Genomic DNA, 22,644 nt, shown 5'->3' on the forward strand with positions numbered 1-22,644 from the left:
TTTACTTCTCCCCCTAAAGACCAAGGACTTTTGCTCCTCCTGACTCTGGCTGCAGGGATCTAGCGCGGACTCTACAAACCTTAGTCTCCCTCCCTTTTCCTCATCTCCCATCAATCACCAGGTCCCGTCAGCCTTATCTAAGTATCACCTCTGTTATCCGTCCCCTTCCTTCTCTCCACACCGGCACTAGGTGTGCCCGGGCCATCACCTGGGACTTTGGCAACAGCCTGTCCATTGCACCTTATATACGTGTCAGACCGATCTTCCTGCTGTGCGGCCTGGATCACGGAGTCGGAGTAAGAGACCCCAGAGGCCAGCTCGTCCGACCCAATAGAACATTAGTCCATCCCGCGCCATCCTCCTAGATCCCTGCCCCCAGCTCCTGGGCTGCCGTTCCAGGCCCTCGCGTTCCTGCTGCTGACGTTCTCGATCCCACCCTGATGCCCTAGGCCTTCGGGTCCCCACTGTTCTAAGTGTTCCGAGCTTCCAGGTTCCTGCAGTTCTCCCGTCCCAGGCCCCTACGCTCTCTCCTCCCCACCCCCTTTGTCTGTAAACGTCTCCGGCTCTACAAGTATGACACGAGAACGGGGGGACGCGGGGGCCCAGGTCTGACCCCCCGGGCAGGGCCCCCCTCCCGGAGCCCGGACAAAGGTCCGCAGGGACGCGGAAGGCGGACCTAGGCCCGGGAGCCCCGCGAAAGCAGCCGGTTCCAGATGCTCGGACTCGGCGCTTGCGCAGACCTCCTCGCCTCTCCCGGCACTGCAGTTTGCCGGAAGTGAGAAATGGGAGGCCGCAGCCTTAGTGGCGGCAGGCGCACCTGCTGCTGCTCAGGGGCGTAGGGCGGCTGGCTACATCCGGGCATTTCCCCTCCCTAGTCTCTGTTCCCCTCCCTAGTCTCTGACGTCCAGAGCCGTTGGAACAATTTGAAAAGCACGCACAGCCAATCGGCCTTAGCCCAAGATGGTGGAACGAAGGAAGGAGGGAGGGAGGGAGCAGGTGGAGCGATGGCGCCCAATCACAGCTCGGTCGCCCACCTCGGTCTCTCGGACCAATGGGAAGAAAATTGACAACACGTGCGCCTCTCCCCGGCCAATGGGCAAAGCCCTTAGAAGGAGCCGCTCACTTTTGAATTGGCGGCGGCCGCGGTCAGCGGGGAATGGCGGATTCGGCTGGAGGCTCCGGAGGCCTGAGTATTCGTGACAGCGGGTGAGGAGGTGGTGGCTGCGGGGGCCGACTTGTGCCAGAGCTGGATCGGCGGGGCGGGTAATCTCGGGGGGGGGCCTGCTCGGCGACCCGGCGCCTTGCGCTGCCTTCTCGGAGCCGGCGCGGGGCCGGGGCTGCGGGAGGATTCAGAGCCTTGGGGCGCCGCTGTCCCCCGCAGGGCCGGGCCCGTCTTTTCCTTTGTCTCCCCTTCTGTAAAAGGGGCTCCGCTCCCCTCCTCTGCCGCTTGCGAGGGGCCGAGTTGGGCGGCGGCCGGCAGTGGGGGTGGGGCAGCGCGCGGGCGTATCGGATGTCAGCCGTCCCTGACCCAGCCCCGCTGCCGCGCCGAGGAAACTGAGGCCCGGGGACTCCCTGGCTTGGGGGATGTGAGCCTCCTTCCCCCCCGTCTCTGTCTCCTCCTCTGGCGAACCGCGGCTAGCCCACGATAGGCATTTAATCGGTGCTTACTAACTTTGTCTGGGAGATTTGAGGTTCTCCCAAGTCCACGCCCCCGTGAGCCCTAGTTCAGAGACCAGCCCGGATCCGAATCTGGGGGCTGAGGAGGTTCAGGGGACGGGGATGGGGGGGGGGCAGCCCCTCCCTCTCCTCTGTATGCTTCCTCTCCTGCTTGGGAAAAAAGGGAGGGATATTTACCCTAGCCAAGAACTGAGTAAGCGCCCATTAGTTAGCAGTAGGGCTCGGGGGCGAGGTGTCCGCCAGGGGAAACTGAGGCCGAGTTGCCGGACTCCTGGGGGGGGGGGGGGGGGGGGGGAAGGCAACCTTCCTGGTTCTCAAGCTTTTCCTGCTAAATGCTGGCAGACCGATTGATTGCAGGACCCGGTCCGGTGAACGGGGCAAGCGATGCGTTCTCAAGCTGGGGTGGGAGGGGTTGTCCTGACGCGCCCCAAGGAAGGAACTCGTCAGGGCTCAAAGCCCGAACATCGAACAGGCCAGCTGGGCTGCTGTGTCCCTGGTAGAGCGAAGACACTGAGCTGCTGGAAAGTGATCAGGATTAAGGGAGGAGGGGGAGGCCTGGGGTGGATCCTATGAAGCCTTTTCACTGTAGCAATCTGAGTTAATTAGTTAATTACAGACTAACACTGTAGTCTGACCTGAAGCGGGGAGGCTGGAACGTTGTAGTTATCTCGGCAAGGTCCGATCCAGGCGCTCTGGTTCGGAAATGACCTTTTCTTTTATAACACGATACTTGGTCATGAAAGTGATTTGCAGCCTTTTGTCTTTAATCAGAGTTGCTGGTGGGGGCTTGCCCAGTTAAGAACTAATATGGGAGTTTTATAGTAAGTGGTTACAAAGTATGTTTTGAGGAGTAGTAGAGGGATGCTGTGTACCACTAAGAAAGGATATTATGTATCACTATGAAAGAATGTTAAGTTCCTTGAAGACAGTTTTTTTTTTTTTTTTGTTTTTGTTTTTTTTTGCTTCCCAAGTACCTAGTTTGTAGACATTTAACACATAGTAGACACTTAACCAATTCTGTATTGAATGAAAGAGTGGAAATGATATTTTTGGTTTATTTTTATCCCTATTCCCCAAATAATCTTGGCTCTCTTTTTATTATTCAGTATCATAATTCTGTCACTTCTGAAATTCCATGGAAATTTGAGTCAGAGAATAGCTGGAATAATTTGAAAGAGCTAATTGAATGGATACAACTGGGAAAACCTTAGATTTAAGATGCTTTTTTTTTTATCATGCCCTTTTAAGTTCGATTTTTTTTATTAGTTTTACAGAGACCAAGAAGTGTAGAGTATCTCTTTAAAAAAAAAAAAAAAGCAACAACAAAAATCCCCCCTACCCCTTACTGCAATTTAGAACTGCATTAAAGGGAGGAGGGATTTGTCATGATTTAAAAAGTTAGTCAAGAAAATTTTCCCTAGAAAAATTTCTCTTGAGGTGACATTCTGTTACTTTACAGCTCCACTAAAAATTCTGTAGTAAGAGTCTAGTAAATTGTAGTTGGTAGATGTTGATTAGTCATTTTCATCTTCTATGTTCTAGTCTCCTCTAGGACTTTTAAGAGCTTCTCTCACATAAATTGAGATGCTTTAATGGCTTTTCCCATCATTAAGATTTTTTTTTTTTTTGGTCTATCACACACCTGATTCTCAGCTGATTCAAAGTTACTATTAGAACTTATTTATGATTTTATATAATGGGCATAAAACTATGTGCACAGATGCTTAATATATGTTTGAATGAATAAATTTCAGATCAAATAAAGACCATCAGGAAACAAGTGTTTTATTACATTTGACATCTTGACAATTATCTGAGTGCTTTTTGGGAAAAACTTAGGCCCTATTACTGAGTCATTAAGATTTTAATTAGTGAGAATGAGTATAGCAACCATATGTAAACTAGGGAAAATGAGAACTTCTAGTATTTACATTGAATTTATTTTTGAACAAAATGAGACATCAAAGTGTGAAGAAGACCCTACTGAAGTCCTCTCCAGGAAGGTCTTTTCCCTCTTATTCAGCTCCCTCTTTTTCCTTTCAACTCGCACCATTCTAAAAATAGGCTTCTTACCTTACATAGGCTTATCAACCTGAGCAAACTTGTACTTTTTCAAACTTTCAGGAGAGATGGCTAAATGTTTCTCTTGGCAGCAGGATTTCCTTGCTTCATCTGAACAGAGGGGGAAAAAAATCTCACTAAAGTTTACAAGTGGAATTGTAATTTGATCAGGAAAGATCTTGATTCAAATCAATCAGAAGAGAATTTATTAAATTTGTTCCTCTCAATGTAAAGGCTGATATGAAATGGTATCTGCCCTCCAAGTGGGTACAACCTTTTAAGAGGGCAGTATCAATCAGTAAGCATTTGTGAAGCACCTACTGGGTATAGACAGTATGATAAGGTACTGGGAGTACAAAGATAAGTGAGTCAGTATCTGCCCTCATAGAGCACATGTTTGAAAGGGAGAGAAAACGTGTGTGTGTGTGTGTGTGTGTGTGTGTGTACTGGCTATCCCTATAGGGTAGCAACAAGCTAGTTTAGATGGACGAAGGAATTAGCCTGGAAAGGGGGTTGTGGGTTGAGCCAGGGCTAAGCAAAGAGGTTGTATTTGGCCACAGAGGGGTCCAAACTGGAGTTTGTTGAACAGGAGGGTGACATGATTTTACTTAGACCTTAAGAAAATCACTTTAGCAACTCTAAGGAGGAGTTAGAGAGACAGTTGAGATAGGAAGATAGGCCAGTGGCTCCCAAATTGTAGTTCATGTGTTAGGATCTGTAGGGTCAAAACTGTTTTTATAGTAATTCTAAGGTGTTATTTGCTTTTTAAAATACATACCTCCATTTTAATTATATCTTTGTGAGGCCAGATCTTCTTCATATTCTTCAACCAAAAAAATCGCAAAAGATTGAGTGCAGAAATAATTATGAGAATTAGCTGTCTTCTATTAAGCCAGCCATTAAAGAGATTTGCAGAAACCATTAAAAAACAGTCCCACTTTTATCTTATTTTTTTGGGGAAATAATAGTTATTTTTATAAAAATATTTGTGTTAACATGGGGTGGAGGTGCTATTATAAAATGAATTAGTAAATGTTTTAAACATTTATTAGTTTTACTTTTTAATGTTTTTATAAATAAATATGGATATATTTAACACAAATAAATCTTGTTTGAGATTCTCAGTAATGTTTGAGTGTAAAGGTTTGAGAACTGCTTCCATAGCCCAGGTTGAAAGGTGAGAGTTGCACTTGAACTAGGATTGGAGCTTTTTAGAGATCTGGGGTCACTAGGAGAGAAAGAGTATATGGAGAGAAGAGGCCTCAAGGCAGCACTGGGACTTGCCTGCAGGTAGGGAGTACTTATCTTCACTTTTGAGGTATTAATTCAGGCAGACCTGGGTTCAAGTCCCAACTCTAATATAGACTGGTTGTACAGGCCTGGGGAAGTCATTTGATTTTTTTGGTACTTTAGGAAGGGTTGTTGTGGAGGAAATTGTTATTCAAATAGGTGTTCATTCCATCCTATCCATTACTGAGATTGTGTGCTGTGGGAGGGATACTCTTTTAAATGAATAATTGTTTTAAAAGTAAAAAGTCTTGCTGCAATGTGCAGAAAGCAATCAGTTTGAGTGTTGTCCTTATTCACATCCAGTGTAGAATTCTCTGAGGTTTAACCTTGTAAAGATTTGGTCTTAGACCCTTGCAGGCAGGAAACTAGGAAGTTTTAGGGTCATTTGTGAATTGAAACACATTTGTGGGTGAATATTCTGCACTTTTTCATAGATGGGTAATTACTGTCTTTGTGTATGAGCCAGCAATAGAGCTATATTTGTTTCAATATTATTTTTGTTTTTGTATTGGTTCCTTGAATGCTACATCTCACTTTTTTTGGTGTGACACTCCCAGCCCAAAGATAAGACATAATTTTCATCATGTGTTACTGTCCCACCTCATCTTCAAGTTCTGACAAATTTGGTGTTCAGGAGGAAGATGGCTCATGATTTGAGAAACTCTTCTAGGTCCCACGTTAGTGGTTTCCCGGACCTTTTTGGTTGGTATATTCTCTGATAATTAGCTTCCAGGATTAGAATGCAGGCTTTCCAGACTGGGAGAATGACAGTGTGATCTACTGCAGAGAGCACTGGATTTGGAGTCAGAAGACTGGTTTCAGTCTTGTCGGTTCTAATAACTTATAGTAACCAGTACTCTTCTAGTACTGGTAAGAGAGTAGTTTACTCCTTTACTTCTTTCTTTGTAAAGTGAGGGACCTGGACCATAGGACCTTTGAGGTAATTTCCAGGCCTAAACATGTGATCATGGAAATTTTCTAATTTATCTTTACTTCCTCCATATAATCCCCGAAACTTCAATGTTGAGGATAAGAACTGAACTTATGATTTCACTGGCTGAGGAATCATCTGCAGCTGAGGAATCATCTGCAGCTAATACAGTTTTCTCTGCAGTTTATAGAGAGTTCATCAAGGCACTGAGGTGAAATGACTTGCTCAGGGTCTCACAGCTAGTATGTATCAGGAAGGACTTGAACCCAGACATTTTTGACTACTCTAAGGCCAATTTTCTATTCATACATTAGCACCAGAAAGAGTAATGATTTTTTCTTTTGCACATGAGATTGGGAATGAACTTATATATCATTGAATAGAAGAATATAGTGGGTGCATTTTCTTTAAGATTCTTGACTTTGTTGTACTTAAGTTATGTATTTTTAATTCTGAGCGTTAGTAAGGAATACAATAAATCTCAATATTAATCTTGTAACTCAATACATTGAGTTACATTGTATACTGATAGACAATGAATATTTTTAAGTAATTAAATCTATTTATCTGTTTAAAGAATTAAATTAAAAAAAAGAAATTATAGGTAGAAACTAATTAATCCTAAAACAGTTTAAACTTGATATGATAAAAATAATTTTAAGATAATTTGCTATTCTGAATTTAAATTTCATATTAACTTTTAGGTAAAAAAGCTGAGAAGAATCAATAATGGCTGACAATAGTTTATTAGTATCCACCGCTGTAAAGAGTCTCTTGGCAGACACCTCTATTTTTGATTCTAAAGTTCCTGAAATTTCTAAAGAAAATGAACTTACTGGATCTACGTCAGATGCTGAAGGTAATTATCAAAAAATTTCACATTTTTTCATGTTTTCAAAACTGAATAATCATTTTATAAATAAGTGAAATGAAACCTACCTTAGGAAGTGGTGGTTACTCCCTTTGGAGGAGTTCAAGCAGAATCTGGATAATTGATTGTCAAATGTATTAGGGATTCTCTTCCTTATGTGAGTTGAATTGGATGACTGCTGAGGTTCCTTCCAATTGAGATAGTTTGTTTCCACCTTCATAAGCTAACTATATAGAAAATATTCCTGCTCTTTAAAAGAACCAGCAAATATAGTTATCTTATTAGTAAATGTTTATTGACCCTGGCCATATTTTAGGAACATAAATGGCACAGAAAGCACTTAAAATTTATGTTTTATGTCTGGGTTCAGTGAGCTTTTGATCTAACAAGGTATTTGAGAAATCATTAGATCATAAAGTGGGTCTACCTGGTTTTCTGTTCAGAAGAGCTTGCTATTACACTTTTGCCTATAACTTTTTTTCCCAAATGGATTCAGCAAATAGTGTTAGGTGAAAATTGTACAAGAAGCTAATTTATCTTGAACAACTTTAAAAGGATTATGATGTGTAGCCTAAAAAGTTGATGATATTGCTATACCTTGCCTTGGTTAGACCATATCTGGAATGTTGTATTCAGCTCTGGGCACCACAGTTTTAGGAACGATATTGATAGGCTGGAGATCATCAAGAGTGGGGCAACCAGGATCATGAATGGTTACAAGATCTTGCCAGAGGAGTGAGGATTGAGTGAAGGAACTCATAATATTTAGCTTGGAAGAAAAAAAAAAGATAGGTAAGCAGAATCCATGTCGAAAAATATCACGTAGAAAAGAGATTAGAATTGTTACATTTGGTAGCAGAGGGCAATGAACTGGAGATTGCAAAGAGACAGATTTAGACTTAATATAATTAGAGCTATACAAAAGAATGGTCTGCCTACAGAGGTAAGTTATGGAGTCCACCTCATTGGAGGAATTCACTTTATGAGAGGGAATTGTTGTTCAGGCACTGGTTGAAATAGATGAGTTTCCAGATCAGTTGGTCAACAAGCATTTATTAAATCCATACAAGCAGCCAGGCCCTGTGCCAAGTGCTGGGGATACAAAGAAAGGCCAAAAGCAAAACAAACTACCTCAAACCAAAAATAGCAGTCCCTGTTCTCAAGGAGCTAATAATCTAGTGAGAGAGATAGCATGCAGCAACTCTAAACAATTGATATACAAGAAAATTTGAAGATAATCAATAGAAAGAAAATACTAGAAACAATGGGGATCAGGAAAGGCTTCCTGTAAAAGATAGAATTTTAGCTGGGATATGAAGCCAGGAAATTTAGGAGAGAAAATATTCCAGACATGGGAGATAAATTGCAATTGCCAAATTTTTAGATTGCAAATATATCTTGTAACATTTCTCCTTGTCCCCTGCAGTGGCAGTTCCCCCTTCTCTACCTTCCCCTTATTATTAAAAGTTAACTGGGCTTTAAGAGGGTGCTATTCTGCTCCTTGAATGAAGTAAGGGCATATTAGAATGACACCACAGTAGGCAAGGGAACTGTTAGCATCACTATTCATTTCTGATAGCATAATGACGTATTTTTTTTACCCCTTAACAGAAGAAATGCCTCAGATTGAAACTCGAGTTATACTGGTTCAAGAAGCTGAAAGACAAGAACAACTTATAAGGGCTTTAGAGGTGAGAGTTGCTACTTTGGCTTCAGCTATAGCCACAAGGTTTCTATCCTTAAGTTTGTATATGTGCCCACAGTTTGGTAGTTCTTTGATCTCATACCCAAGTCTCTCTTCCACAGACCATTAAAATAATGGAAGTCCCAGTTATAAAGATAAAAGAAAGTTGCCCTGGAAAAGCGGATGAAAAGTTAATAAAAAGTATTATTAACATGGTACGTCAGGGGTTTACATTGCATGTGGCATGCTGTCCTTCCTTTGACTTGGTTCTTATTCTGTGATATGTGATAATCAGATCTAAATTTGAAATTGAGGTGGATGTGGTGCACTCCAAAGCTGGTTGAAGGGAAAATATGGGATGCTAATTTCATACTTAATTTTGAAACTAGCACTTAGTAAAGCCTCACTATAGCATATGATACATTTGATGAAATGTCTTTTATAAAATAACTTGCTATTGTAGAATATGAATATAGCAGTACATTTCAACAGAGATCTCATATTTTCATTTGAACTAGCTTCTTCCATTAATTTTATATTCACTCTAAAGTTTTGAAATCTTGGCAAAAGTAGAATTAAAGAACTTTTTCAAATATGGGAGTATGCTATATATGAGCATATGAAATTATATATAATTTTCTAGACTTGACATTCAAATATCTTTTCAGTTCATTCATACAATAACAGCTTTCAAATCACCGAATTTACCAGTCCAAAGATGTTAAGAAAAAAGAAAGCTTCATTTAAAAATATATGGGTAGCAAAATGTAGACTTCATTCCTTTTTATTTGTCTCTGAAAATTTTGCTCACTACTCTAAATAATGGCAAGTGATTATTTGCTAGATTACTTGATTTTTATATATCCCATTAATGTTTATTTAAAATAATTTATCATGCTTAAGTTTAAGCATTAACAAACCAAATAAACCTGCATTAATAACTGTTTACATTTTTGAAAAAAATCAACATTGTAAGTGCTAACAACAGCTCATTAGTTACTCCCTCTGTTATCCCTGGGGTTGTCTTTGTCTCTTCATTTCTTTAAATCCTTTTCCTTTCAAACTGCTGTAGTCATGGTAGTTCATATTGGTTTCTTTCTAAATAAGGGGCAGCTTTACTGTTCCATTGCACATTTCCTTTGTTCTTAATAGGTAATATTGATTATAATGTTTTATTGTTTTTTAATTAAATTTTATTCTATGCCTTAGGTTTTCATTATACTACATGTCCTCTGCTGCCTCATTGTTGGATAGAAGGGTCCCCGAAGTCTGCTGCTGGAGAGCAGACTCTAGCAGTCCTACCAGCTTAGAAAGTATTGGATTACAGGCCCAGTTTATTGGATAGAGTAGTGAACTTGGAATTGAGAACAGTTGAGTTCCATCTCCAGCACTGATAGCTCAGGGATCTGGGTAGTTCAGTAACTTCAATTACATCATCTATATATGCACTACTAATAAGCTTGTCCAACAGAGTTATTGAGGCTCATATGCTGTGATGCATGTAAGATGCTTGTCAAACTGGAAGGCATTAAATGCCAATTTTATTATTAAGATTCAGTTTAACCAAGACATGCTTATGTTCAGATATACTCGTCACCAGTTTGCCTGCAGGGTACTGAATTTTTCTCCTAAGATAACTCTCACAAATTTCTGCTGAGTTAGAATAGTAGTGATCCATGTTGGTGGGAGAAGCATCCCCATTGACAAGATGATAGATCCTTAGAGCATTGACATCTACTATAATTAAAAAATATAGCTTCAAAAACAACTACTTCAAACTTTTAGGTTAGCACGAAAACAGAAGAATCAGTGATGAAGAACAATGTTTGGTCTTTTTCTTGGAAATAATTAACATACCTCTTTTAAATTTTACATTCCTCATTCTAAGATTTTTTTTCTATCAGCGTGTAAAGTAATTAATTTGATGCTTACTTAACATCCACTCAGGTATTTCAGTCTAGAACTAATTGAAAGTTTGTAGGTAATAGCAATATATAAACAAAGGCAATGTTTTCTATTTTCAACTTAAATGTAATACTGATATTGAATAATTACTTGGAATTGGGAACAGTTGAGGGCAAATGGCACTGCTGATACTTATTAATAAGCTCAGGGATCTGGGCAGATCAAGTAATCTCAGTTGTTATATCATCTATATATACACTACTAATAAACTTTCCAACAGGACTATTGTGATAAATGACATTTAATGTATAATGTCTATTTAGAGTCACTTTCTTTATTAACTAATTGTGTATGCATAAATGCTTCATACTTGTAATATTCTATTTAAAAAATCAAGGAAATAAAAGTGCCCTACCTAAAGATGGAATCAGTGAAGGACTTTGAAGCTTCAGATTCACCAGAATTTGAAAACATATTTGTGGTTATGGACTTTGAGGATGCTGTCTTCAGTGATTTATATAAGGCCGATTATAGAATTGTTGGACCCCCAGTTGTCCTTAATTGTGCAAAAAAAGGAGAGGTAAGAGCATAAACTAATTTGAACTTTTTAGTATTCAACTGTTTTTACATGTGTTGTCATAGTAAATTTTGTAACTTTACATTAAATCTGTATTCTACTATGCCATGCTAGTACTGAGTAAGAAAACATCAAGCCATGACCTATAGAGGACCAGCCTTCCAAGGGAGGAAGATCTGGGCTCTTCCTCTGCCAGGTAGCTTAGGACTTTGATCTTCCCAACTCCTTTAAAGCTACATTACATAGGAGTTACTTATTTGAATCAGTAGAGGGAGTTTTCGTCTTAGGAATTTCCTATATTAATGAAATTACAGGTCTGATCTCAAGAAGAGTGAAGTCTAAAGAAAAAAACATTTGCTTGAGAATCCATCCAACTTGGGTTCTATCCTGTTGTATTAACAGGGACCAATCTGGGCCCATTCCTTGACTGATATTTTGGACTATCTTTGCTCTGTCACCTGTAAAATAAGATCATTGATCTAAGTTAGGGGATACTTATGATATATTTTTGCTTTTCATTTTGGTAATTCTGTACCTAACCCAAGCAGGGTGTGTGTTCCCTTTTTTCCTGGCATTATATAATTGTTTGTGATTAGAAGAGTGGTGATTGTGCCATGGGAGCATTTTCTGATAAAGCATGTTTTGATTTTAGGGCTTTTAGAATATCACCTGTTTGTTTAATTGGTCATCTGAATAGTATAGAAATAGCAGCAGCTGTAGTTTTGTTATCCGTTAATGTTTTCCTATTACAAAATAAAGGTCTTGTGGCTAATAAATCTTAATGCTGGTTAGTCTAGTACCTTTGAAACTACATTTATAGGGATAACGACTGGACTGGTGATTGCACTAATATAGAAAACGCCTAACAATGTGATGTAGAGTTCTAGTATCAGCTGCCTCTTTTACACATTCTTCTTAGAGAACTCTGAAAAGCATTAAAAGGGTAAGTGATTTGTCCAGGGTCCCATTGTCTCTATGTGTCAAAAGTGACACTTAGAACTATGGTTCTATGACTGAGCCCTTTTTCCAATATGGCATCCTGTGTGAATTCATTTTATTATACTTTGATTTTCTTTTTATATTTCTGAATTCCTTTAGAATTATTTAGTGTTATGTTTACTCTGTAACAGTTACCTTCTTATTATCAGCTTTTGATGTAGTCTCAAAGTAAATTTTTTAGGACAATTTAATACTCTTAAGTAATAAAATCAGTAATAACTGATGAATTTTTGACAGATTTCTGTGGAGAAAACCTTCATAATGGAAATCGAGTTTTGGATTCTATTTTCACCTTTCTGACCAACTGAGCTAATGCTCAGTTTATCTAATGATAAATCCTTTCTGATTTTTCTGTCTCCAAAATGGATATATTTTAATAAAGTGCCTTACCCTCCTTTAATAGAAAAAAAAATATCATGATCTTTATCTAATGTTATTAAATTCCTTTGACTCATTTTTAATAACTAATGAGGACTCGAGACAGTGGACGTGTTTGGTACAGTTTTGTTTGCAAACTATTTCATCTACGGAGCTTGCAGCAATTGAAGTGAATATACAAATGTGTCTTACTCTGTAAGAGTAAGGTTGTTATGTCATGTGTAAATTTATCCTAAGTTGATTGAGAGATTTGCATTCTTGGTGAGTGGTTTTACTCTCAAAGAGAAAATTTAGAGAGACTAATCTTTGAAGATATAAAAGAGTTTTGACTTGGGAATCTTTCAAAAATAATTTGGTTTTTTGTTTGTCTATTTGAATGATTATGTTTATTTTTTACTAAGGGATCAGGTAAGATTAAATCAAGTAGAAAACATTCTTACCTAAGGAAAACTATTTTATGATGCCTTTAAGTGATCATGAACTGAAATAATCCTAATAATCCTGTGAGGTGATGCTATGCATGGAGACTTGAGACTGGGAATCTGGAAGACTTGAGTTCAAATTCTGCCTTAGACTTACTTGGCTTTGTAATGTTGGGTGAATCACTTAGCCACTCAGTTTCCTCATCTATAAAATGGAAAGAATTATTCTTGATAGCTTTCCAGGTCTAAATCTAAGCTTTTTTTTTTTTTTTTTTTCCCCAGCCTTTGCCGTATTCCTGCCGCCCTCTGTACTGTGCAAGCATGTTGAACCTGGTACTGTGCTTTACTGGATTTAGGAAGAAAGAAGAGCTTGTGAGTCTCTTTAAATAACCCTCAAAGGGTTCCTCTCTAATAATTTTGCAAACTTCATTGACAGCCTTATTTGTATTCCATTTTAAAGAGATTGAAGGAGAAAATAGCATATACCAAGTAGTTTTAAAAATCTTAGAGCTGTTCTGAAGACATATTAAAATCTATATAGATAAAACTTGGAAAATAATTTTAAAATTCAGAAATTATCTGAAGATTTTAAGATGTCTAGATGTTATGAAAACAAACTGGTTGATCTTTTTTAGTTTATACCTTTGTAACTGGTATTGAATAAGACAGCCTTAAAACAATGTTTTGTCTAAAACTTCAGATTTACTTCTGGTTCATAGAATACAGCAAAAGATAAATTATATCTGATTTTTTTTTTTGAGGGGGTTGAAGAGAAATCAGTTGCTAAAATATAGACTGCTGAAGGGAAAAAACTCAGATTTGATACAAAGTGGTGTTCATTGTGGAGAAAATAATGAATATAAATAAGAGAATAGTTAAAACCATTGCTTAATTAACTTAGGCTCAAATGAAGACTTAAAAAAACTGTCTTTGATGTTACGCTATTAATATTGCTTATTAAAATGTCTTTAATCTGTATGATAAAATTTTGTGTACTATGAAAAATCTTAAAAAAAATTTTTTTAATTTAAAGTAAGTTTTCACTGATAATGTATAATTTTTTTTTTTTTCAATCCGGAGGTCAAATTGGTGACTTTGGCCCATTACATGGGTGGAACTATTCGAAAGGACTTTAATTCCAAAGTTACACATTTGGTGGCAAATTGTACACAAGGAGAAAAGTTCAGGGTATGTATGATTGGATCTATCTTTAACTTTCACATAACAGATTATCTTCTAAGTTGTGTGATACAGCAATATTCTCTCAATTATTTGTAGGACAAAAGGAATTTTGTTTTATTTAGTATTTTTAAGTCACTTCAGTGTAGGTCTCTTATATTATAAAGCATAAATGTTTGGGAATTTTTTTCCATTGTAAAGAAAGCAAAGTCCTAATTAAACTTTTTAATCAGGTAGAGAAATATAGGATAGTACTATTTATTTCTCTTGTTTAATTTATGGTTGTTAGCTTGACTTTGCCAAAGCCCTCCTTTGGCTTGGTGAGGACTCTGATTTGTTGTGTCAATGGAGCCTAAACTCTCAGGACCTACCATGATACATGACCTTATCAGGCAATCAGAAGGACAAAACTCGATGTGAAAACCAGGTGTTTTACAAGAGAAATGAACATGCATGTGGAACCCAAAGAATTCATAGTACAAAAGGAATTTTACATGTTTTTGACAGCAAGATGAAGAAAGGAAGGAATGTCTGGAAGGGAAGTGGCATATGATAGGGAAAGGTAGAATAAAGGAGGAGAAAAGAACACCCCTCCCAAAGGGGAGAAGCAAGGTGATGAGAAAAGCCATGTCCTTTCCCTTTAGGAACTGCTAGGCTATAAAGATGAGTTTGCATATCTACAGGGTCCCAGCTCCCCAAGCAAATTCCCCAGCTTGTAGCTGAACACCTGCCTTGGCTCACAAGGACCCACAAGGAATTTAGTTTGGTACAACAAATTATTTCAGCTGTGTGTGGGAGGATAAGAGGGTACTTTTGTTCTTGATACATTCAGGGTCTCCCATATGCTTTGGTCCAGTGTTTCTGGGAAATATGGCAACTTAAAAATACAAGTTCAGGGGACCCATGAACAAACCCCAAGTATTGATCCAGTGATCAACTCTATTTCTGCCATTTTAAGAGGATCCTTGCTAAATTTGAAGAAGCTGCTATATTGGTCTTATTGAATGATTTTTCAGCCATGACCACTCCCAAAGACAGTTCTATAATAAGTATTAGAGGGATTGTAATTTCTGGTGATGGAAACTCATGCCAATTAAATCCGAGATCCATGAAATATGGAAGTATACATAGTTGCTGCCTACTTTCTTAAGTTTTATTGATTTTGCTTCCTTTCCTTGCCTTTACTTTTTCCTCTGAGGATCTCTCCTGTCCTTATCAGCCTGCTTTGAATTGTTCTTTTTTATCTCTATTTCCTCTTCCAGTGGGAGGGTCTGTGCCATTTTTCTTTTTTGTATCCCTACTGCTGAACCATGAATGCTGTTCCAAATAGGTTTTAGTAAACATTTCATGGATTGAATAGAACTGTGGGATTTACAAGGACCAATTATTCTTTGCACTTTTACTCTACTGTGTTCCTATAGTGGGTAGACTGTCTAGGCTGTTTATAGGTACTCAAAAGTCATTAGCAGAATTAGAATTTTGAGGAAGGCTTTCTTCTATATACTGGTACTGAGAAGGGAGGCGTGGCACAAGTGACTGAGATACCAGGCCATTGTGGTATGGCGGTCAAAACTTGGAAACTGATGATGGAAGGGTGTAATCCTACAAGAAGGACTGACATCATAGAATTAAATCAGTATAGCATATTGGAGAGTATAGCATAGTAGAATCAGTGCAGATAGTTGACTGCATATTAGAAGGAAGAACAAAGGAAGAGTCAGAAATAACTCCTAAAATTGGGCCAATGAAATAAGTTGACATTTTTATACAGTTTGAAAGTTTTTAAAGCACTTTGGAGAGATCTCATTGGATCATAATGGTTTCACCAACGGAAATGTTGAATTCAGAAGGAAGAGCAAGTTTTAAAAAAAGGATCTTTATTTTGATACTTTGAGCTTCAGATGGAGTTATGAAGCTTGGGATCAAGACCAGAGATACAGATTTGGGAGGCATCTGTTTGGAGCTCATAGGTGAAAAGTTTTGGAATTGAATGAAATCGCCAAGGGATAGAATAGAAAACTGAATCTGGTCTTGTCTGATTGAAATGACACTTTGTAGGTAATAAATGAAAAATTAGTTTGGCCAAATTATATCCATTTATGTGAAAAGATTCTTGTTTATATTTTCTGCTGTTTACAAGGAGAAAGAAATATTTATTTGAACTTAATTTAGTGTTGCCTCCTTATCAAGTAAAATCGTGGTTTTGTGAAATATGAGTCCTGAGAATGTTTTTTTTTATATATATATAAGACATGCGGACACACACATAAAAGTTTTGATATATAACAGGTGGAATTTTCAGTAGAGTCTTGAACCCTAGAAAGGGGAATGGAAAAAGTCACTGATACTAATGGGTTAATGCTGTGGCAGGCTCTAGGAGGCCTTCTTTTCCTGGATTTCTTAAGCAAAGAGATAATCTAGAGCCCAGCTTCTTAAATTTTTTCCGCTTTGTTATACGTTTTCACTCAAGAAATTTTTATGCGAACCTGGAATGTAATATATAAAACAGTTATACAAATCAAACATTTTAAGTAGTAATCATAATTTTATAACCCCACTCCATTCAGTTATGAGATCCCATGGGATCATGATCTATAATTTAAGAAACTTTGGTCTAGAGTAGGGCTCTTTAACTTTATTTCCCTTGCTCTTCTTTTTCTTTTTTTTGCTAGAGAAATCTTGATGTAATTGCATCTTGAATCTGAGCCAAGGAGTTTCTAGTTCATGCATGTTGCAGGGCAAAGTATGCATCTTATGTGTTCAGAACCATGGCTGCGGTAAAGCTGTGCAATGTAACATGAGTAAATGCTGCCAAAAACACCTTGGATTCATTATGCTCTTGATTTTCTTTTGGTCACTGCATTCAGAAACCTTTTATATTGCCATATTTTCCATATCCTATATGAGGTCACAATCCATAGGCTAGAGATAAAGGAAGTGGTGATGGCAGACTTTACCACCACCTTTTTTTGTCTAGGGACATCTCTGTTCACTAAAATTCTACTGCAAGAAAATAATTGGACTTTTGGAAGTTTTTTTTAATAATAAATTCTTTACCTTTTTGATATGAAACTTCACATTTTTCTTTTGTGATGATATATTCCATATGTCTTTTCAAAATTATGTGAGTAACATTAGGAATTGATGCTGCTAATTTTTAATTTCATTATAATTAATTAAATTAAATTAAACTTCAATTAAACTTGGAGCTATGTAAGATGAATATCCTTTAACTAATGACATATCATTATTAATAATGATTTTGTTTATTTTAGGTTGCTGTTAGTCTAGGCACTCCTATTGTGAAGCCAGAATGGATTTTTAAGGCCTGGGAAAGGAGAAATGAACAGTAGGTGTTTGAGTATTTAAATTTCTTGTTGTTGTTTTATTATTATAACTTTTTATTTAAAAAACATATGCATTGGTAATTTTTCAGTATTGACCCTTGCAAAACCTTGTGTCCAACTTTTCCCCTCCTTTCTCTTATCTTCTCCATCAAATGGTAGGTAGTCCAATACATGTTAAATATGTTAAAGTATATGTTAAATCCAATATATCATACATTAGTTTAAATGTAGGCCTTATTCCCTAAGCAAAGAAATTTAAGATTTCATAGAAAAATTAGGATACCATAATTTAAGGAGATTGACATGGAAAGAAAAGGCCCCACAATCAAAGATTTGTTATATATTACTGCTATCTTCTCAGAATCAGCCTGGGAATTTTTAATATAAAGTATTACAGGCTCTAATTTGTCTCCATGTTCAATCATTTGCTAAGTGCTATCATTTGTATCTTGGCAATCTTTCTCCTATCCTCTTCTTTTTCATTATTTTGGCTGCTGCCACCTTAGTTCATGCCCATCATTTTAGTGAGAGGTATGAGGGGACAGCAGATTATTATACTCCTTGAATGCTGGGTGGAGAAGTTTGAATAGGAAGGTGTCAAAAGATTTTTTGAGGAGAGAGGAGAGAGAAACAAATCTTTGTTTAAAAAAAAAAAATTGTTTTTTGGCAGTATTATGAAAGCTGGTTGATGGAGAGAGGAGAGAACTTCTGTAGAACTATGAGACCAATTGGGTGATAGGAACTGCTTAGTTCTGGAGTGCTGGATAGGAAGAGAATAGAAGGAAGGATGAGATTCTAGGTCATATGTTTTGATTCTTTTGTTTTACTGTTTTAAACTGTTGGTAGATTTTAACATTCTTTAGAATTCATATAAAAAGATTTCACAGCACGGTTTGGAATTTTTTTTAGAGAGACCATTCATGGCAAAATAAATGATAGCATTCAATTTCTACTTCAGAATGAGATAAACTGTTTTTTGACTATTCACGTTACAGTGTCCCTCAGCAATTAGTATAGTTTTATAAATTTGATCTAACTTAACATTTTCCAATTTGGATTGAACTCCTCTCCTCCAAACTCATGGCTCTTCCAAATTTGTTTTTCCCCTTAGAGTCCCCTTCCAGAGTCCTGAGTTCACCATCTAGGTCAAATCATTTTTGACTCCCTTTGACTTCCCCTTCATTTCACATAGGCATTTAGGTGGCAAATGTTCACATTTCTATCTTCACAGCTTTTCTTATTTAGATTCTCTTCTAGCTAATTGCATAGTCACTTCCCAAGTTCAGCAGTTTCACTTTTTGCCTGGATTATCACAGTCATCTCCTGGCTGAGTTCTTCCTCAGAACTCTTCTCCACCCTAGTCCATCTTGCACATTGCTGCTAAAGGGGTATTCCCACATCAGTAACTCCAGTTTCTGTTGCCTCTGGAATTGTCTAAAGTCCTCAAACTGATTAGCTTTTAAAACTCTTCCACCATATGACTTCAATCTCCTTTTCAAGCTTCATGTTCTTCATGTTGCTGTCCTTGCTAAGCTTCATGTTCTTCATGTTGCTGTCCTTGCTGTCATCGAATTTCTCTATATATTCCTTTTGCTGGTGCCTTCTGTATGCTTTCTTCCTCTGAGGCTAAGGTAAATGCCACTTTCTACATGAAGCCTTTCTTGATCTCTTCTACCTTATATTTGTTTTGTATCTTCCTCTCCCCCAACCCTGTATTTAAGCACTAGGAACCAGGAACTGATTTTTTTTTTGTCAGTCTCCCCAGTGCCCAGCTTGATGCCTAGCACAGGGCAGATGTTTAAGGTATGATTGTTTTTTTTTTTTTTTTAATAGCCTTTTATTCACAGGATATATACATGGGTAACTTTACAGCATTAACAATTGCCAAACCTCTTGTTCCAATTTTTCACCTCTTACCCCACCCCCCCACCCCCTCCCCTAGATGGCAGGATGGCCAGTAGATGTTAAATATATTAAAATATAACTTAGATACACAATAAGTATACATGACCAAAACATTATTTTGCTGTACAAAAAGAATCAGACTCTGAATTATTGTACAATTAGCTTGTGAAGGAAATAAAAAATGCATGTGTGCATAAATATAGGGATTGGGAATTTAATGTAATGGTTTTTAGTCATCTCCCAGAGTTCTTTTTCTGGGCATAGCTAGTTCAGTTCATTACTGCTCCATTAGAAATGATTTGGTTGATCTCGTTGCTGAGAAGGGCCTGATGCATCAGAACTGGTCATCATACAGTATTGTTCTTGAAGTATACAATGATCTCCTGGTCCTGCTCATTTCACTCAGCATCAGTTCGTGTAAGTCTCTCCAAGCCTTTCTGAAATTATCCTGTTGGTCATTTCTTACAGAACAGCAATATTTCCATAATATTCATATACCACAATTTATTCAGCCATTCTCCAACTGATGGACATCCATTCAGTTTCCAGTTTTTAGCCACTACAAAAAGGGCTGCCACAAACATTCGTGCACACACAGGTCCCTTTCCCTTCTTTATAATCTCTTTGGGATATAATCCCAGTAGTAACACTGCTGGATCAAAGGGTATGCACAGTTTTTGAGCATAGTTCCAAACTACTCTCCAAAATGGTTGGATTCGTTCACAACTCCATAAGGTATGATTGTTAATTTCTTTGTGTTTAGGGATTTCTGCGCTGCAGCTGATGAATTTATAAATGAATTTAAAGTTCCTCCATTTCAAGATTGCATGCTGAGTTTTCTGGGATTCTCAGATGAGGAGAAGGCTAATATGGAAGAAATGACTGAAATGCAAGGTGGTATTATTTGGTACAATTAAATAGGGATGAATCATAAATTAATTTTCTCCCCTTTTATGATGTTTCAGTCTATAAATTTTAAAATTTTGGATTGGGAAAGAAATGCTTGAATCATTGTGGGCTCTTCCCTTTAACTTTAGGAGGCCATTATTTACCAGTTGGAGATGAGCGGTGTACCCATCTTATAGTCGAAGAAAATGCAATAAAAGAGCTTCCATTTGAACCTTCAAAGAAACTTTATGTTGTAAAACAAGAGGCAAGTAATTCTTATACTTGTTAAACGTATCTAGGTATGTTATAAGTAAGATAAAATTTGTCTTGTACCAAGAGTGAGGATTGACAAGCCAGACAGCTCCTGTACTTTGCTGGCACTCAGGAAATATCTGTTGACAAGACCAAGCCAAGTCCTGCAACCTGGTTCTTTAGTCTGGAGAAGATCAGGCACTACAATAGTGATAGAATGAAATAGTTACTAAAAGAAAAAAGCTGATGGTCTGCTGCTGAAGAACTACTGTAGGAGAAAGCACTCTGCATCCTGCCCAGCTGCCAATAGGCAAAAGTGCTGGAGCACATGAGTGTGACTGGTTTGGGCTTTGCCCTGAGAAAGGAGTCACTGGAGTGTAGAATAGGTTATTTCAACTTACATTGGCAATTTCTTATTTAGACGTGGAGACATTGAAAAAAAATATAAATGAAATTAAAAACAAAATTGTAAGTGATTGTACATGTCTTCGAAAGTTGTTAATGACCATTTAAAAGTCCCCTACTACTTTTCATCATTGTTTTACTTCCTATATTTATAGCATGGATTTATTGTTTTTATCTTTATAATGGTTTTGATCCTTTTTTCTTTCCATATTTGAATTTTTCCATATTCATTATTTGATTTTTTTAAAAAAAATTCAGATCTGATAATTGTTTTATGAAATTCCAACCAATATAACTTAGCAACATTTTGTTTCCTTTTCCCTCCTTGTCCCCTACCCCCAGCCATGGCCTTAGAACCGTAAAAAGAAAAAACTAACCAAGATACTGAGGAAAGTCTAATATGATGTTTCCACATATGTTTCCCAGAGAGAGATGGAAGAGATGTCTTCTCAGTTACATCTTTTTTTTTTTTTTTTAGAACCAAGCTTGGTCACCATAATTTCCCTAAGTTCAGGTTGTTTTGTTGTACTGTATTTTGCAGTCATTGTCTATATTTATAATCTTTATATATAATCTTTTTACTTCACTTTTATAGCATTTCATATAATTTTGAACTAGTTGATGCTTTGTTTCCAGTTCTTTACCTTTATAAAACATACCATAGCTAGAATGAGAAAGGAAGTGATCAACTAGAAAAAAAAATTGTTCCAAATATCAGAAATAATGAAAAAACCAAATGCTTTTTTCTAGTAAATAAACCGTTGGAAGCAAAGCATATAAGCAGTTGTTAGTTGAAGGAGTCTTTAAATCATTAATAATGAGGGACAGCTGGGTGTTGCAGTGGATAGAGCACCAGCCGTGAAGTCAGGAGGACCTGAATTCAAATTTGGTCTCGGACACTTAACACTTATTAGCTGTGTGACCTTGGGCAAGTCACTTAATCCCAATTACCCCAGCCAAAAAAAAAGCTAATAATGAAATGCAAATTGAAACAACTTTGTATCATAGTCAACAAATGGACAAAGGTAGTGAAAGATGGGAATAACTTCTATCACTGTCAAATGAGTCAGTGTAAGAAAGTTACATGATTTTTATCAATTGAAATATTGCTAAAAATGAATTTCCAGTGCTTTGCTACTGTACTTTAAGAACCCATAGGCATCTTCATCTGACCAGAAGCAGAAACCTTCCGTACGTAGTCTCCCCTTGTGAAATGTGAGCTCTTTAAGAGCAGACAACTGTTTTCAATAAATATATATTAATCGCTGTGTTTTATGCACTATCTTGTTTTTTTCTTTGTATTCTCAGCATTACAGTGGTTTGCACACCGTAAGTGCTTAATAAATTTTTTTTCCATTCTTTGAACTAAGTTCTTAAGAACTAAGGATATTTTTGCAAAGAATTTTTTTTTTTAACTCTAACTTTGGGGCATAGACCCAGCAATGGGATCAGGGAGCCCAGAAATAATGAACAGGTAGGTGGTATAGTGGGGTAAAGTATAAAACACAAGTAATCAGGAAGCCCTGAGGTCATATCATCTCTCAAAAACTATCTGAGTCAGAGCAAATGTCTTTTCAGTTGTTTCAGTTTCCTTATTTGTGAAATGGGGATAATATTAGCATGTATGCCTCATAGTTAGTGTGAAGATCAAATTAAATAATTGTAGAAGCAATATAAATTTTTTAGTAGAAATAATTTACATTTTTTCAGTGCTGAATGATAGCTGTTAATAGAAAAAAAATGTATATTCCGTAATAAGTAATCCGAAATTTTCCACAGATAAATTGGGTATAATAGTTTGATAATTTCATCAGCAAAATAATATTGTGATTTTTTTTTTTTAACTTACAGCCATGCTAGTAATTCTGTTGGT

The 22,644-nt window shown here is 37.4% G+C and overlaps 1 protein-coding gene across 2 annotated transcripts in view; it reads left to right on the plus strand.

Moving 5' to 3' along the window:
• Positions 1-954: 954 nt before the first annotated feature.
• The window catches only part of ECT2 (epithelial cell transforming 2), a 58,480-nt gene continuing 36,790 nt past the window's right edge, over positions 955-22,644 (plus strand). The window contains exons 1-10 of one of the 2 annotated variants that reach the window (XM_031957671.1): positions 955-1,206; positions 6,664-6,818; positions 8,442-8,521; positions 8,637-8,729; positions 10,817-10,999; positions 13,078-13,167; positions 13,876-13,983; positions 17,250-17,323; positions 19,990-20,120; positions 20,264-20,379. In XM_031957671.1, coding sequence (XP_031813531.1) covers positions 6,689-6,818; positions 8,442-8,521; positions 8,637-8,729; positions 10,817-10,999; positions 13,078-13,167; positions 13,876-13,983; positions 17,250-17,323; positions 19,990-20,120; positions 20,264-20,379 — 1,005 coding nt within the window. In that variant the 5' untranslated portion in view covers positions 955-1,206; positions 6,664-6,688. The remainder of the gene's footprint in view (positions 1,207-6,663; positions 6,819-8,441; positions 8,522-8,636; positions 8,730-10,816; positions 11,000-13,077; positions 13,168-13,875; positions 13,984-17,249; positions 17,324-19,989; positions 20,121-20,263; positions 20,380-22,644) is intronic. The other variant, XM_031957672.1, reaches the window with a different exon arrangement.

Source organism: Sarcophilus harrisii, chromosome 3, assembly GCF_902635505.1.
Source record: "Sarcophilus harrisii chromosome 3, mSarHar1.11, whole genome shotgun sequence".
Classification (NCBI taxonomy): Eukaryota; Metazoa; Chordata; class Mammalia; order Dasyuromorphia; family Dasyuridae; genus Sarcophilus; species Sarcophilus harrisii.